The following is a 16,148-nucleotide window of genomic DNA, read 5'->3' as shown; positions in this document are numbered from 1 at the left end:
GATTGGTAAATTCTGTTTGACCTGTATTAGATTGAAAACAGTACAAAAACATGACATTTTCTGTTTTATCTTATTTATTTATTTATTTATTTATTTTTTATTTATTTATTTAATATAATACACTATATTCCAAATATTATGCCTACAACGTGTTCCAAAACATTGGCACATAAGCATGTTTACCACTGTGTTACATCACTTTTTCTTTTAACAGCATTTAGTAATCGTTTGGAAACTGAAGACATCAATTGATCTAATTTTGAAAGGAGATTTTTTTGCCATTCTTAAGTTATAACAGTCTTTAGCTGCACAAGCGCAGGGAGCCTTTGTTGCAGTATTTGGCCCTTCATAATGCGACATAATACACTCCCCATACCATGACAGATGCTGGCTTTAAAACTTTATTCTGGTAAGAATCTGAATGATCCTTTTCTTCTTTGGACCAGAGAACGCAACGTCCATTATTGCTTTAAACAGTCTGAACAAATGACCAATCAGAGTACAGCACGTTTCCACTGTACATTGGTCTATTTCAGATGAGCTCAAGCCCAGAGAAGTTGACGGCGTTTCTGCATGTTGTTGAGATATGTAGATAGGGCAGTCTGAACCTGCATTTGTGTATGCAGCGATGAACAGTGTTCACTGACAATAGTTTGTCAAAGTGTTCCCAAGCTCATGTGTTCATATCCATTGCAGAAACATTCTGTTTTTTAATGCAGTACCGTCTGAGGTATTGAGATCAGAGGCGTTCATTGCAGTTTTTGGCCTTGCTTTTTACACACAGACAGATATTTATGGTCTTTTGATGATATCATGCACCATAGATGGGGAAATACCTAAAATCCTCACAAACGCTAGTTTAGGAATGCAGTTCTTAAATAGTTAGACTGTTTTTGGCAACGTGGCGAGCCTCGACCCATCCTTGCTTATAAAGCACTCCAAGCATGATTTCATTGCCTCCTTTAAAATGTTTGCCGAACATTTAACAATGTTCCTCAATTTTTGGAATGTATCACAGGCATCAATCTCAGAAAGAGTGTATATATACAAAGAAACAGTAAAGTTGATAAGATAAAACATACTGTCACTGTTTTCTGTTTTTATTTGATTTCACATACTGTCCCAACTCTTTTAAAACAGGGTTTGTAGCTTTTGTGTTGAAAGTAAATGTATGCAGCAATCATAAAACCCCAACTCCGCTAATATACATTTTATTAACCCTGAAAAGCTGAGTTATTGTTATGCTATAAAAAAGTAATAAATTATTAAAGTACATAGTTATTACATTGTTTAATTTTGTAGTTGAACTGCATAATGAATTTTGTTTGCGTTCAATTTACATTTTGTTCAACAGCTTCAAATCTGCACTTATGACTTATTTATTCTTGTTTCAGTGTCAGAAAATGACAAAAAACAGCACTATGTACAACAATAACTAACATCATAGTAAAATATCTCCTACTCACAAACACAAATGTGGTATTGATTGTAAAGTATAGAATCAGCACTTCTAACAAAAATTGTTGTTTCATTGAGCTACGAGTGTGAAAAAATCACCATCAAATTGCATGCTTTTGTTATTGCCAGTGACAACTATAGCTTCTAAGGGTTAATGTTTACATCACAGCATTTCATCCTCAAAATCTCATTATCACTGTGCTGTTTTACCATCTTTTTAACGACTTTTCCCCTCTGTGGTAAAAACCTAACACATCTCCACTTTAGGAATTGACCAAGAGGGAAGACTTGCATGGCCAGCTGAGCTGTATTCAGCTGCCAATAGACTCAGGGGTATGTAGCACTCCGCATGATATAACCCAGTGAGACTAACCAGGAGGACCCCGGCGTTTGTGGACGATGTCACTTGTGGTTGTTTTGTAGAAGCAGATTCAACTCAAAGTCCCTCTTCAGGTTCACTTGCTCAATGCCCGCAGGCAAAGCACAAACCTAGCAGAGCCTCTTTATTTTATCTGGCCGAGAGGACGTGTTTGGGCTTATGGAAAGCCACAGTGAAATCAGGCAAAGCCAGCCAGACTACCGAACAAAAGCAAATAAAAGGAATGGGAAGTCACTTTAAATGGACTTCAAAATCACTCTGCCTAAGACGCTTCAGAGCGCTATTCCCACAATCGAGAGTGTTTTGTCCTCCTTACTGTTATTTCTGTTTGCTAACAGAGCTCTTCACTGCACGCTGTCATTAGTAAGACTACAAATTGTACTGAAATAATCAGACACTGAGCTTGGAACCTGGGCAATCATGAAAGCAATCAGCTCTTGACCCTGTTGAGGAGACTCAGTCTGTTTTTGTTTTTATTTATTTTATTTTTTTGGTTTTGTTTTTGTTTTTTTTGGAAATCATCTACTTTATTTTTCCATCCATGCAGCTGTGCTAGGTGACACAAGCAGTGGGAGGTCATTACGAGCGATTGGTGCTATACACCATGTCTGCTAAACGGCTTGTAACTTTTGTTGATCCTCCTGAGCAAATGCGGACCCCAAACGTCTCACACAAAAGCTTTTAACACAGTTCATGTGAGGACTTGCCTATTATAATAAGCTGAGCAAGTCTGGTCAAGTTTCAAAGTCTTTCCCCAGAGTGTCCCCAAAATTAAGAGCTGTTTTTGTGAACAAATTATTTGTCCAAATTTTGTACCTAATGAAGTCCCAGCTGGTTATCTTATCAGTGATCCCGGTGGTTTTGGGAGTTCAAACTTCAAACTTCCCGTAGTTGAGATATTCAGGTCCCATATCTGTATTTGCAAAAAATTGCTCCAATTAAGCACCCACCCACACTTCGTGGCAAGTTTTATAATGCAATGAATAGACATGTATTATATGAGGAAAACCATTCATTTCTGAGAATTTAATGGTTTGTGCTTGTATGCCAGTCTGTTTGGAGACAGTCACCGCCTGCCCCTTCTATTACAGCAATACAGGTTGAACTGGATCACAAAAGACCACCATGGTTAACCCCTTAAACCCCACAGCAGCCTTTGCTGACCACCCCCTGTTTTTTTCCCTGTAAGGACTGTGGAAAACCATAATTTACTGAGCTGAATTCTGACAGAAAACTGGAGTCCATTGACACTTGACAAGATTTTCATTTTTGATGATTAGAAACTTCATTCTTAATCAAAATATTCCAGTTTCCATTTTGAATTCTCCAAAAAGACCAAGACATACAGCGTTTAAAAGAGTGGTGAGATACAGAGATGGAGGAATCTTTCTGAATTTCCTGCTTACTCAAATAGCAGTAATGACAGAGAAATAAGTCCAAGACATGATTACATTTGAATCTTTGTTTAGCAATGTGATTTTCATGGTTATTTTTACTATTTTACGGAATGAATGGCCCAAATTCTTTATATAACAAGTGAAATAACTTTGGCAAGTGAGCATAAATCTTGTCATTGCAACTGAATTGAATTGCTTACAGTGGTCGTGATAGGAACCAGACAACTGAAAAGTGTAACACCTCTAGAACTGCCTGATGCCTGAGACATGTTTAATATTTGTTTTAAGCACATTCATGTTGGAGAGGTATGTGCAGGGTGTTGTAAGGCAAAATAGTACCTGAAGAAAACATAGATTTTTAAAATTGACCACTGTTTTACCATTGTAAACATTATATACAACTCTGAAAAACAAGTTGGTTCACTGGTTGTTTTTGAAAATAAATAGAATGGCTAGTGACTCCTGATCTCCACCACTATAAAGAAATCAAAGTCAGTACGTTTCTCTACATTTAACTATTTTGCTTCAAACCACTCTGAATAACTTTGTCAGTGCCTCAATGATTGAATCATACAGAAATGTTGAAAAATCTGTGGAATTCCATGATTTTTTTTTAGGTTTTTGCTGGTTGAACCTTAAAATTTGACAGCTGATACATTTATTTGTCTGCAACTATCAGTCATATCGGTCAGTAAAGCAATGATTAACTCAACCTTTTGAATTTTTGACCATTTAGCAATTACAACTGGTCACCAGAATTGTCAGGTCCTATTTTCCTAGACACTAAAAGTGAAAAGGTCAGTGAAAGCTCCAGAAGCCAGTGCTCTCTGAGGCTATTGTCTTACCGTTCCGCCTGGTCTCTCTGCTCAGAAAGGCCATGTGGGAGTGAGGAGTCAGATAGCTGAGCCATGGCCAGACAGGGCTTCCCCCCTGCCCGCTCCACACCGGCAACCTGAGCCATCTCTTGGGCCCAGCAATGGGCACATCGTGAGTAACCACAGAGGGGTTGCTGAGAGCTGCTAAAGCTAAAGGCTAACAGCAAACAACAATTTGCTGTGTCACTCTGCTGAGTTCAACCTATCACAGCTGTGCTTCTCTTGTTTTAGTTTTCACTCAGGGGCGGGGCAAAATCCCTTCCCTCGTCTTGACTTATAGATCTCAGCTCCAGAACCTTAACAACTTTTGAAATTTCTTTGTTTTTGTTGCCGTCTTATTAGCTTTTGCTGTTGTGTTCTCCCGTATTGACAAATCCTGTTCACTGTCCCTTGTTTTAGCCATGTGAAATAAATATTGTTTTATTGTGATGTGTTAAGCACATGAGTTCAATGTGATCTCAATGGTTTCAGACTCAAACTTCTGCCGTCATCCATTCATAATTCTCTTGCTCTGTTGCAGAGAAAGAATTGCTCCGAACTTAGAGTTTGGAGTGGATTGTTCGAAAGTGAAACCAATGGGAGACATTGTCCTTTGTAGTTGGAAAGGTTTGTCCGAATGGTACCCGCCATCTCTTCCTCTCTTAAGCTTCATAGAGCAGTAGGTATGGAAATCACATACCGAATGGGATTGCAAAATAATTAGCTTGGCATCAGTTCCATGGCCAAGTGCTCCACTGTTAATTGGCTGGTTCATTAGGATGCCACTTTCCCAGTGCAATTTTCTGCAGCTTTTCATGTTCGAAATCAAGCAGCATCCAGATGGACATATGCATCTCTGAAGGTCATTTTTAAGCTTGGAAAACACAGAAATGATAAAATGTCCCCCTTGAATCCAGGTTGCTTCGGCCTGGCTTCAGCTTGAGGTTGAGAGAGAAAGATAAAGAAAGGGAGTGAGAGAGAGAGAGATACTTAATCGGTGCTGCTGTTCTGACAAACCACCAGGGTTGACATATTTTGTGCTAGACCACACTGAAACACCGGGTTTTCTTCAGACTGGAGGGGGAGCTGGATATGGGCAAAATAAAGAGGCGAGCCCCCTGGTAAAAATAGCTGTGTTTATTTCTACAGCCTGATTATTGGACGTGCCTGCTGTACTGAAGCTGCTCCTCCAGTGGGCTGGGAAAAAAATACAAAAACAAAACCCACACATATTCAACACCATGTGGATTCGCCTTTACACAAATAAAACAGATGGTCTGATCATGAGATCACCCTTTCAGAAATACATGCGAGTGATACATCTGACAAATATTTAGTCCTCGGATAAGCAAACAGCTGATAGAACGATGGCAGTGGTTTCAGAGTGGTACTGCAGGCTGTTACTTGTCCATGCATGCAGGCACTACATTGTTGTGGACTACTCAGACCAGGATGGCTCTCCCATGGACTCCAGTGACCCTCTGGCCTTTACATGTGAGGGCTGCTGGGGTGGGAAGGCCAAAGCCACACTGACCTGCCTGTCTTTGACCCTGTTCTGCCCTAACTCCAGCTACCACCTGTCTGCTGTCCTCTGTTGATGCTTGCTCTCTTTCTCTGTGTAATGAAGGGGGATGCCTCAAAGTCGGACTCAGAAGCAGACTTCTATGCGCGGAGCATCGATGACGTGCGTGGAAGCAAAAAAGACGTGTCAGCTTCTTCAGGTGAGACCTAGTGGCACAAGCTGCTTTGCCTTAATATGAAAGTAGTTACACCAGCATTGTGCTAGAAGGCATCTGTAGCTCGAGTGGCCTGTAGAACAGAGGTTCCCAACCACTAGTCTGTGGACAGGTTCCATGCTGTGGATTGTTTGATAGTAGGGCAGCAGTGAGAAGTAGCCCAAACTGCTGAAATCCACTACACAGTTGTATGCAAAAGTTTGGGCGCCCCAGCCAAATGACATGTTTTGTTTGTTTTCTAAGTGAAACACATCCACCACAGAGAACACACTTCTACACATTCTAATGCACAGTTACTGTTTTTTGCTGATTATTTACTGTTTATTTGTTGAATTTAACACACTGGGGAAAATATAAACAGTGCAAAAGTTATGGTCATTTTATATTATATGTCATATGTTATATATCATATATAACATTTTATATGTTTATGTTTTTATCCCTAACCTGTTAAACCCTGAGCATTCCAGATTTATTGTATACATTATTCAGTACTACAGGAACTCCAATGCAAACTAATGGAGCTATTCTTAGGTTATAGAAGTGTTTAATGGCTTGTTAAGGGGTTAAAAGCAAATAAATTAACATTAAGCTCTAACCTTGCAGAAAATGCCATTTTTAAGTTTGTTCCCTGTAGAGGGTTCACTTATTTTCACTTAGAAAATCAACAACACATATGATTAGACCAAGGTTATTCAAACATTTGCATATGACTGTATTAATAGTAATGTAACTTGTAACAGCTTTCAGTTGATGTCAAGTGTCAAGTGAAGATGTCAAAAATGAAGAATATCCATTTATAACTTTAACAGACTTTTGTATTGGTGCTGTTAACCCCAAAATAAAAAAAAAATAAAAAAAGAAAAAAAACATTGAAGACAAGATCGAAAATGATCCCAGGAGAAAAAGGCAAAAATGTACTGACAGCTACATAAAACACAGATTTGTTGCCACTGCGGTTGATAATCTGGCAAAACCATTCTGTGTTATGCTGAGAGAAGCTAGCCTCCATGAGGTTATGAAGCTGTTCAATTACTTCACCATTTGGAGACGAAATGTTCTTTGACAATGGCAAAACATGACCCCTAAGCTCCAGCACCCACGCTGTTGAAAAGGTTGGAAACCACTACTCTAGAAATGTATTACTCTGACCAGCACTCTGCAAGCCAGTGGTGTTACTAAAATTTTATGGGTCTAAGTACACATTGCTGTGTCTCAATAAGTTGGTGCTCGAATGTAGGCAAGAAATGCATTATGTTATTGTAAATGCACTGAAATAAAGGTTCTTAAATGATTCTTGGCTAGGGCATATGATTCAAGGGGAAAAAAAAACTTTAATTGGTATGAAATCTTTACATTATGTTGAAGTTCTTTACATTTTAAAAAGGTTCTTTAGATTCACACATCTCATTTACAAAAATGATTCCATCCATTGAAATGTTCCAAAAGTAGTTCTTCCATGGCATCACTCCATAGAGCCTTTATTGGCACCTTTATTTTTAGACAACTCATAAGTCAAGGGTATAAAATTGTGTAAGTAGTGATATAACAAGTCCAATAAAGACTCTAAGGGACCAAGTCTGCACTACGGCCCCAGTGTGATTGTCTCCGTTTAGATAGCTTACTTTATTTTCTTCCTGCTCCTTTGCTGTTTGGAGTACCTGCTCTTTTCTAAGGGCTAAGGGCACTCTGAAATATTTATGTTAGAAGAAATGTAGCTCATGTATTTTGCAGTTATCTGTCATGTTTTCTGAGGAAATGTGATGTTGAGTGGGTCTACACTACCTCCTCCTGTCTTTCTGATTGTAGTCGTGCCCATCAATGGTCATGTGGATCTGAAGGCCAGCCTCACGCCGCCTCTTATCACACACACTGCTGCCACACCAATGCCTGTCCCTAAGATCTCAGGAGGAGGAGATCCCCACTTTGGGCCACGAGTCCCGCAGGGGCAGCAATGTGTCCATGGACCCCAGCTGCCATGAAAAGTCTCCGGTCAGTACAGAGGTTTCTGTGATGGTGCCAGTTAAGATCAGTTTGAAAACAGTTTGATGAATCAACAGCAATATGCAGTACGCCCCCAGCTGTGAAAACAGTTCACACCTCTCCACAAAGACGGCTGTGCTGAGATAAAACAGACAACACAACTGTAGCTGTCTTGATTTTAAAATGTTATGTGCTGCCGCAGTTAAAAAATATCATTTACGCACGATAAAAACATGTTTTTAATTGCTGACTTGCTTGCCTGGCCTACAAAGACAAAAATCCAGAAATCATACACATTTCCATCGAAATACATTGCGTATGGAAGGGACCTCCAAAACAAGCTGAAGTTGCATGGTATGACTACTCTGAAAAAGGGGTTAAGAGAAAGCCTTTAAAGGAAAGGTCTGGTGAAAAATCTAATTTCCCCTTATGAGCAGACCTGGAATATCAAGTTATCGGCCCCTGGGCACAAATATTTGGTGGACCCCACTCTGGCTACCTTTTGTGGGTGGTCAGTGAATATTTTAATATCACAGCAGGTTACACAAGGCACCATAATGTGCAGTGTACTAACTGCAGTGTTGTGCACATCACCACTATAAGTGCATTTTTTTCTCCAGTTGAGACAAAATGATAGCAAGATTACTTAACTACTTAATTACTTAACAAGAATAACAACTAATGCAGCACTTCCCTATAAAGCATGTGTCTACTCTTGACACGCAACACAATTATCCCCATTGAAGATGTCATAAATTAAAACAGCTGAAATGTACCTCTAGATGGAGCAAAGCAGCAAACTTAAAAGCCAAACTATCATGCATTCTAGCTAAAGCATACTGCTACAGTGGGCATGGATTTTTTTTCCCCTCATTTATATCTTACAGACAAGGGCGACAAGGATGATGCAACTTTTTTTCTTTAGCTCCGGCTTTGGAAATGGGCATGTTTCAGGTTTCGCTTTTATTAAGATCCCCCAGGCACATCTTTTGAATATCTGGAGCTTCAAATTCGAAGTACGTTCAAAGGAGGAACACTAGCTCTCTGCTAAAAAATCTGAAAGCTTGATCGAGGTAAAGTCAGATAGTGGAACGGTTGCTAAGCAATGATTGGATGAGAAAATGAAGCAGACGTTTGGGAAAGACATCGAGAGCTTCAGGATAGCGATGAGCCATAACACAATGACATTTTCTTTTCTCTTCCACTGTGGCGCTAGTAAAGTTCCCACTGTGAATAAAAACAGCTGTTTAGATTTTCTCATAATTGCTCGTGGGGGCTCCCTGGTGGCTCGGCCCCTGGGCACATGCCCATAAAATGCAAACTAGTCAGTGTGGTTTTAGTCACAGGATGACTTACTGTGAACGATAAAAATTAACAAAACTTTACTGGGCATCCGTTTCAGACAGCATCAGGACTTGTATTCACAAAGCAGGACTGATTTTGGATCAGATTCCTCAATATTTATGACTGTCATTGTCACAAAACTGATCATAGATCAGCACTCAGTTCACAATCAGTCATACTGCGTTCTAAACCACATCACTAAGTCTGTGTGACCAGTCAAGGCCTGGTTGCTGTTTGAGTGAATAAAGAGACATTGTGATAATATATTTTTATGGAAATAATTTGGGCTGCTTGGTTGGCTATTGAATTCTAGTGTTTGTTAGCAATGTTAGCCTTGTAGTCTAATCTAAAGAAGCAAAATTTCAGACTCCAAACGTGCAGAAAATTCTTTACATTTGATTTTTGGCTGAACTTTTCCTTAAACTTTTTAAACAATGCACACTAGCAGTTGCAACACAAAGGGCCTCATGATTGTTGAATTACCTCATCAAAGCTGCCTCAGCTCAGTGACAGCATTCCAAGATCATGTTATTGAATAAGAACAGTAAATTAAAAGCAAAGTTAGTTATTGGAAACTGATGAAGAAAACACTTGTACTAAAAACACTTTGAAAGTGTTTGTTCTGTCTGTTTTTGTTTAAAGCTAGTGTGATTCCCACATGATTAGACAATTCTGTAACTATAATGATTGAATGACCCCACCTCACCTGCACTGCCCTTTCCTTCTGCAGTCAAGTGCACGTAGTTCTCCTCACGCCCCCTGGAGCTCAGGCAGCAGCTGGAACAGCCGGCGTTCCAGCTGGAACAGTCTGGGCCGAGCCCCCAGCCTGAAGAGGCAGAAACGGCAGTCTGGCGAGCGCCGCTCCCTGCTCTCCGGAGATGGCCAGTCCAGCTCGGACGAGGATGGGGGCAGAGGGGGTGGAGGGGCCTCAGAGGGGGATGATGCCTCCCTGTCCAGGACAGACTCTTTTGGCCAAAGGCCCCGGCACAGGCGCATGGAGTCTTTAGAGACGCGCAGTTCCTTTGACCTGCCGCCGGACACTCTGCAGGTGCCCTACCTGCATCGGTCCGCCAGCATCCACAGCACACGCCCACCCAACCTGCTCAGCAATGGCAAGAGCTCACCCACTGGTGCCACCACCCAGTTGTCACTGGACGATCACCATAGCGAGGACGACAATGGTGACGATGAAGGAAACCTGGTGAGAACGCCCACATCTGCACCTGGGGTTTTTATAAAATAGTGCTGGGCTCTATGATCAAATGTAGTGATGTTGCTGACTGTGAAGGAGGACAACAGTGTCTCCTCTTCAAGCTTCAGCTTAGCTTGTTTTATAACATCTTTAGGCCTGGGTGTAAATGCACTAGCATGTTTGAAAATCAGTTACACGTGTTTGAGGTAACTTTGATAAAACTGCTTAAACAGGTGAACCAAAATGTTCTACACACCATAATGTTACTAATAGAGGGTGGCCTTTTGCAGGTTGCATGAAAAATCACTTTTTCAAGCAATTATAGTAAGTCAATGAAAATGAGTTTGAGTGTGTGCAAAGTAAAATTGTTGTGAAATTTATGTGGTAATGCTTTCCTTTACAGTCCCTTGAGTTGTAGGCATTAATTAGGAAAGTGTGAGGTACAAACTTCAGAGTACTAGGCAATTATTTTGGATAACATATTGGTGAGTTCCAAGGCGGTCTAACTAAATTACACTGAAATACCCAAATGTACTAAGTATTAACTGGGTAAATGTGAGATACAGTCTCCAAAGTGCCATGCAATTATGTCGGGTAAAAACTACAGGGTAGTTATATGGTGTAAAACAATTGTGAACGAAGTGGAAAGAGTCTAAAGGAATCTATTATCTAGAAATGAAACTGAATCTGAGCTGTAAAAGAAAGCAGTGATTCTTACTGTGATCTTACTGAGTAAACTATATTTATATTTTGTCCTTTCAATTTATGTGATATACCTTGCCTAGTACTTGGAGATGTTTCTAATTTACTTCACTGCTTAAATGTGCATTATGTTACCCAAGAAATTATCTAGTACGTTGGAAACTGTACCACACACTTACCTGGTTAATACCTGCAATTTAGGGGACTCTAAATGAAAGCATTAGCATTTATTTTTCTTTTTGTTGAACGTACACTGAAGTAAATAACATCCCACAATATCAGCTCAACCTACAAGCTACTCTGCAGTAATGTTGGATCTGTTTTGTGTGTAATGAGTTTATTTCTTTAGATTGCATAATAGCAGAAATTGGTTTACATTCCACTTTTTCCTTCTTCTTTTTCTTTAATTGACTTACATACCAATTAAAAACGTTTTTCCAATGCAGCAATCTGTGAGACGAACAGTGAGTGGTATATTAATCAGTAGCACACTCTAAGGGTAATGCATTAGATTATGCAACAGACTTCAGTGTAAGCAAAGGATTGAACTTGAACAACTGCTACTTTCGTGTACTAGATGAGGAGACATGGAGAGAGAAGATGTCTAGCCATTCACCTGTAAAAGCACACAAGCTAGAATTAGCTAGCTAGCTATGTCCAGGGCTGAAATTATGGAAAGGAAAAAAGGCAGAGAGTTTGAAGAAAATGTTTGGTAGGTCAGGGATAATTAAACTAGAGTGATCCTAGAGTGGTCAGCTTGAATTAAAAATCCAAACACGTTTTTCTTCCTTAATTTGACAGATTTCCGAGTGAAACAGGGCCGTGGGCTGTGAAATAACTGTGGACCTGACGTGATTTTATTCTTCAGCATTTGACTGGATCATGAAAAGCAGGTCTTCAGAAAGGAATACAGAGTCAGACTTTCTGTCTGTTTTGCAGAAAAGCCAAAGAAAAAACTGATTTTGTCAAGAATGAAGTGCATTTTGATCTGCATTTTCTGTAGTACCTGAAACAGGATCCATTATTTGTTGAAAGCTTGATTTTAATATTTTTTTTTTCTTCTTACACTTTTAAATGTATGAGGCAAGGCACCAGTTAGCAAGCTAGCCTTTTAGCATCCATATTCCTTTTGCTTTTCTTATATTTTCATGGCAAAAGTAAGTGAAAAAGGACAAAAATGTTATCGCTAAAATAAACCTGTGTACTAATGTAACTACATAATGTGTATGAGCAAGAGATGGACTGTGTGTGTTTGCACACGTTGCTTCATCAGCAGCATCGCGGCAGAAAACAGCGCAAATACTACTGTATACTTGAACTCCTTTACTTTTGTTAACATGAACGCAGGTTGCCAGTGTAAACAAACTGAAATAACATCAGGCTCCTGAAATGATTTAGCTGACATACATGTATGTGCAGCTGCAAAGGAAGGTGATGACGGGTCTTCTTGCGCGATGATAGGTCACATGTTAAGATATTATTGGTTAGTACAGTTTTTCCCTGCCACTGGATCATGCTGACATGCTCAAACATCAGATGCCATTTAAAGGAGGGCAAACGTGAAGAGAAGCCAAATTCCAGAATTTTGTGTTTTAAATGATATGGATTCTGCTTAACACGATCAAGGACATGAACTAATAGGGTAAAGAAATCCGTCTTGAAGTGTATAATCTAAGAAAGCTGAATTCTGGAGATTTTTATTTAGCTTGAGTCACAAACTACTTTTTCTAGCAAGAAAATATGTGAATATACTTCACATCATTCACATTTTAGCTCTGGTTAAACACCTGTAATGAGTACTTACTGATCTGAATTGCACTCTGAATGAGCTCAAGCTCTTACTTGGAAAAAATCACAGTGCATCCAACAGTAAAGGAAGTCTCATGCATCTTTTATACAGTGATAGGAACATTGTAGTACACAGAAACTGATGATTCATGCTGAAACATTTTACAGTGGCCAATGTGGACATACACAGATTTTATTGAATTAAAGAGTCCATCAGCAGACGCTCTGAATGTGGTGCTGAAAGTAGTGCGTCGTTTGGTTTCAGTGTTAAATAAAATTTTAAAAATGCAATCACAGTGTCAATATCAGGCAACATTCATACTCATAGATTGCCTCTCAGACAATCACAATGTAACATCAGAACTTACATATTATAATTGGTTTAATTATAGATGATTATCAGTACAAAACTTATGGAAATGTATGTGATGTAGTTTGGCTGTATTTGGCCTTATTTGTTTTTCTTATTTTCTCATTTATCTGCAGAGTCGGCGAGCGCGACTGTACCGCTGGTTCGAGCGGAAGCAGCCTGAATGGTGCAGACAGAGGAGCACCTGGTCTTTGTACCTGTTTCCTCCAGAGTCCAGGTGAGGTTATGCCACTGTACTGTTATGCAACATGCAAAAATGCCCTTCTTGTGAACTTGTAGATGCTTCAGAAGCACTACATGTTGGAGCTATGTGTTTTGGAACTAAGCTCTCCAGAGCTGTAGTTTTAGTAGGTTTTGTGCTGATTCCCATATCGCTCACAGACACTTTGCCACTTTTGGGCCAGAGGAGACTCTCCAAGCTTTCAGCTTGTCACCCATGCACATGCAAACCACTGCCCAGTCCACTCAGCCTTGCCTTCCCATGCTTCTGAAGTATGTGTCTACTTGCATTAGGCTTCATGTAGAATGCATTTATTAAAAGGAAAGAAGATGGGAGAAAAAGCCAGCTTTGCACGGTACACTCTGCCAGCGCTTTACTAATTAAACATCAAACAGAGACAGATCATCCTCCTCCTCCTTCAGTGAACCCAGAAAAGATGCAGCCTCTGACCATGCTGCATTCAGGAGCTTACTCTTAGTATACACTGAGCACAGCAGCACAGTTCGCATGTCTTTAACCTACTATAATGTGAATTCTTGCTTATGTAAAAGTCTAAGCTTGATAACGTTTGTCATCTTTTTGGAATCACGACAGAATCATTGAAATTCTGCTGTAGTCAAACTGCAGAAAAGTTAGCTGCTTATCTAAGGACTGTGCTGTAATGTACCGCCTTGATGGGCATGTTTACTGCTGCGAATCAGGGATTGCCTTGGTCTACTTTCTTCCCTTTTTTGGCTCAATGTAGCCGTTCCTACAGAGCGAGAGATGGGAGCTGAGAGAAGGAGGTTGGCATGACAACGCTTTGGAGTTGCCGTGTCCTCCTGTGCATAAATTCCTTAATAGCAGGCCAAGTCTGAAAGACATTAAAGCACCCTGAACTTTATTTATTCATCATAGGAATCATAAAGTCAGTGCCACTGAAGGCTAAACACACGTCTTTATGTATTTTTAATTTGTGTCTATTCAGAAATGTATTGCTTATGATGCAGAGTCTGTACATCGCGATATCTCTGTGTTACATATGTTAACCCATTCATGCCATACAGTACTGTATAAAGTTATGGAGCGTCCTTTCATTTATGTAATTTCCAGACCAAATGACCATGTAATGTAAGTTACTCAGTGCAGGAAATATTCAACAGAAAATTATTCAACAATAAATATAATATGAATATTTTTAATGTTTAATGTGTCCACCGTTTGCATTTATCACAGCTTATGTTGTTTTCAGGAGACTTGCTTTCAGTTTTTGAAGAAATGGGCAGGAATATTTGTCCATGCTTATTATAAATACCTTTAAAGTTCAGTATTAGAAGTTGGTTGCATTTTCTTCTTCTCACCACCCATGTAATCCCAAACACATTCAGTGAAGCTAAGATCTGGACTCGATGTTTTGATGTTCTAGTGTAATTTTCATCCTGTTTTGTCTACATATCAGACTCGTAGTGTTGAGTTGTCTTCTCACAGTGGAAAGAAGGATGAATTAATAGTGGATTTATTCAGATCTAAAGCTTGATTTTCTCTGAAAAACTTAATTATTTTCTGGAGTCTTTCAAAGAAATCTGCAGGAACACCTTAAAAGTTCAATCTTAGAAGTTGGTTGAATTTTCTGCACATTATATAATGTTGAGCTGTAGGCTCTGGGGTGGTCAGTCCGTTGTTCTAAAAACACCAGCAGCTTTTTTGTTTGATTTGCAAATGTTTGTTTAGTTTTCTTCTCACAGTAGAAGGACTGACAAGCACACGTTTTTTTCATGATCTGAAGCAAGAATGGAGCTTGATTTTGTCTTGAAATCTTTAAGTACAGTTTATCTGATGACAGTTTTGCTGATCTACCAGGTTTAATACTGTTCTTAGGAGTCCTATTTCTCTCTATAGTTTAATCATATTTAAAACTCAAGTTCTGAAAACTTGTCAACATGTGGTTTTTACACACTTCACATGTGAAATACATGTGACTTTTCTGTAAGGGTGATATACATTTTGTGTACTTTTTGTTAAATGTGGTTCCTGCTTTTTTCTGACACTAGAATATAAATAAATTGTACCTAATGGCTATTTTGACTGGACATTGAATAAACGAAACAGTGGTTTTATGACTCTCACATGTCACTGTCTGCTAAGTAACCAACTTAATCATGTTTTGCAGATTTCGTGTGACCTGCAATAAGATCATCAAGCACAAGATGTTTGACCATGTCGTCCTTGTCATCATCTTCCTCAACTGCATCACAATTGCTATGGAGAGGCCCAAGATTGATGCCAAAAGTGCTGTGAGTTCACACATTTGAGATCACAGACTGAAAGCCAGTCACAACATTGCTGTCTCAACATTAAATCAATGTTCAGTGAAGTGATAATTATACTGATAACTGATTACCTTTGACATCACTCTTGGACTGATTGGTGAGAATGTAGCCAGATACGCTCACGGCTAGGTAGCTAAACTGGAGGTTCCCTTGCATTTTAATGACTGAAAAGGAGATAAATGGCTCAAATCAGAGGCTTAGAAAATCTCAATCTCTCTCTCTTTCTTTCTCTCTCTCTCTCTCTCTCTCTCTCTCTCTCTCACACACACACACACACACACACACACACACACACAAAGCCAGATTCTCTTTTAAGCGTGTTGCAACCTGACAGAAGTATTAAAATGCACATATAGTACTCAATTTTGAGCTTACTGTAATTTCCAGCTTATATAATGATGTAATTATTAAAGTTG

At 39.4% G+C, this 16,148-nt stretch overlaps 1 protein-coding gene across 1 annotated transcript in view; it reads left to right on the top strand.

Moving 5' to 3' along the window:
- cacna1g (calcium channel, voltage-dependent, T type, alpha 1G subunit) overlaps positions 1-16,148 on the top strand; it is a 310,514-nt gene that overhangs the window by 202,727 nt on the left and 91,639 nt on the right. The window contains 6 exon segments of the mRNA XM_036572800.1: positions 5,716-5,809; positions 7,634-7,739; positions 7,741-7,816; positions 9,882-10,352; positions 13,320-13,420; positions 15,573-15,696. Coding sequence (XP_036428693.1) covers positions 5,716-5,809; positions 7,634-7,739; positions 7,741-7,816; positions 9,882-10,352; positions 13,320-13,420; positions 15,573-15,696 — 972 coding nt within the window.

Source organism: Colossoma macropomum, unplaced genomic scaffold (genome assembly GCF_904425465.1).
Source record: "Colossoma macropomum unplaced genomic scaffold, Colossoma_macropomum, whole genome shotgun sequence".
In the NCBI taxonomy this organism is placed as follows: domain Eukaryota; kingdom Metazoa; phylum Chordata; class Actinopteri; order Characiformes; family Serrasalmidae; genus Colossoma; species Colossoma macropomum.
This window is presented reverse-complemented; position numbering and strand designations above follow the sequence as displayed.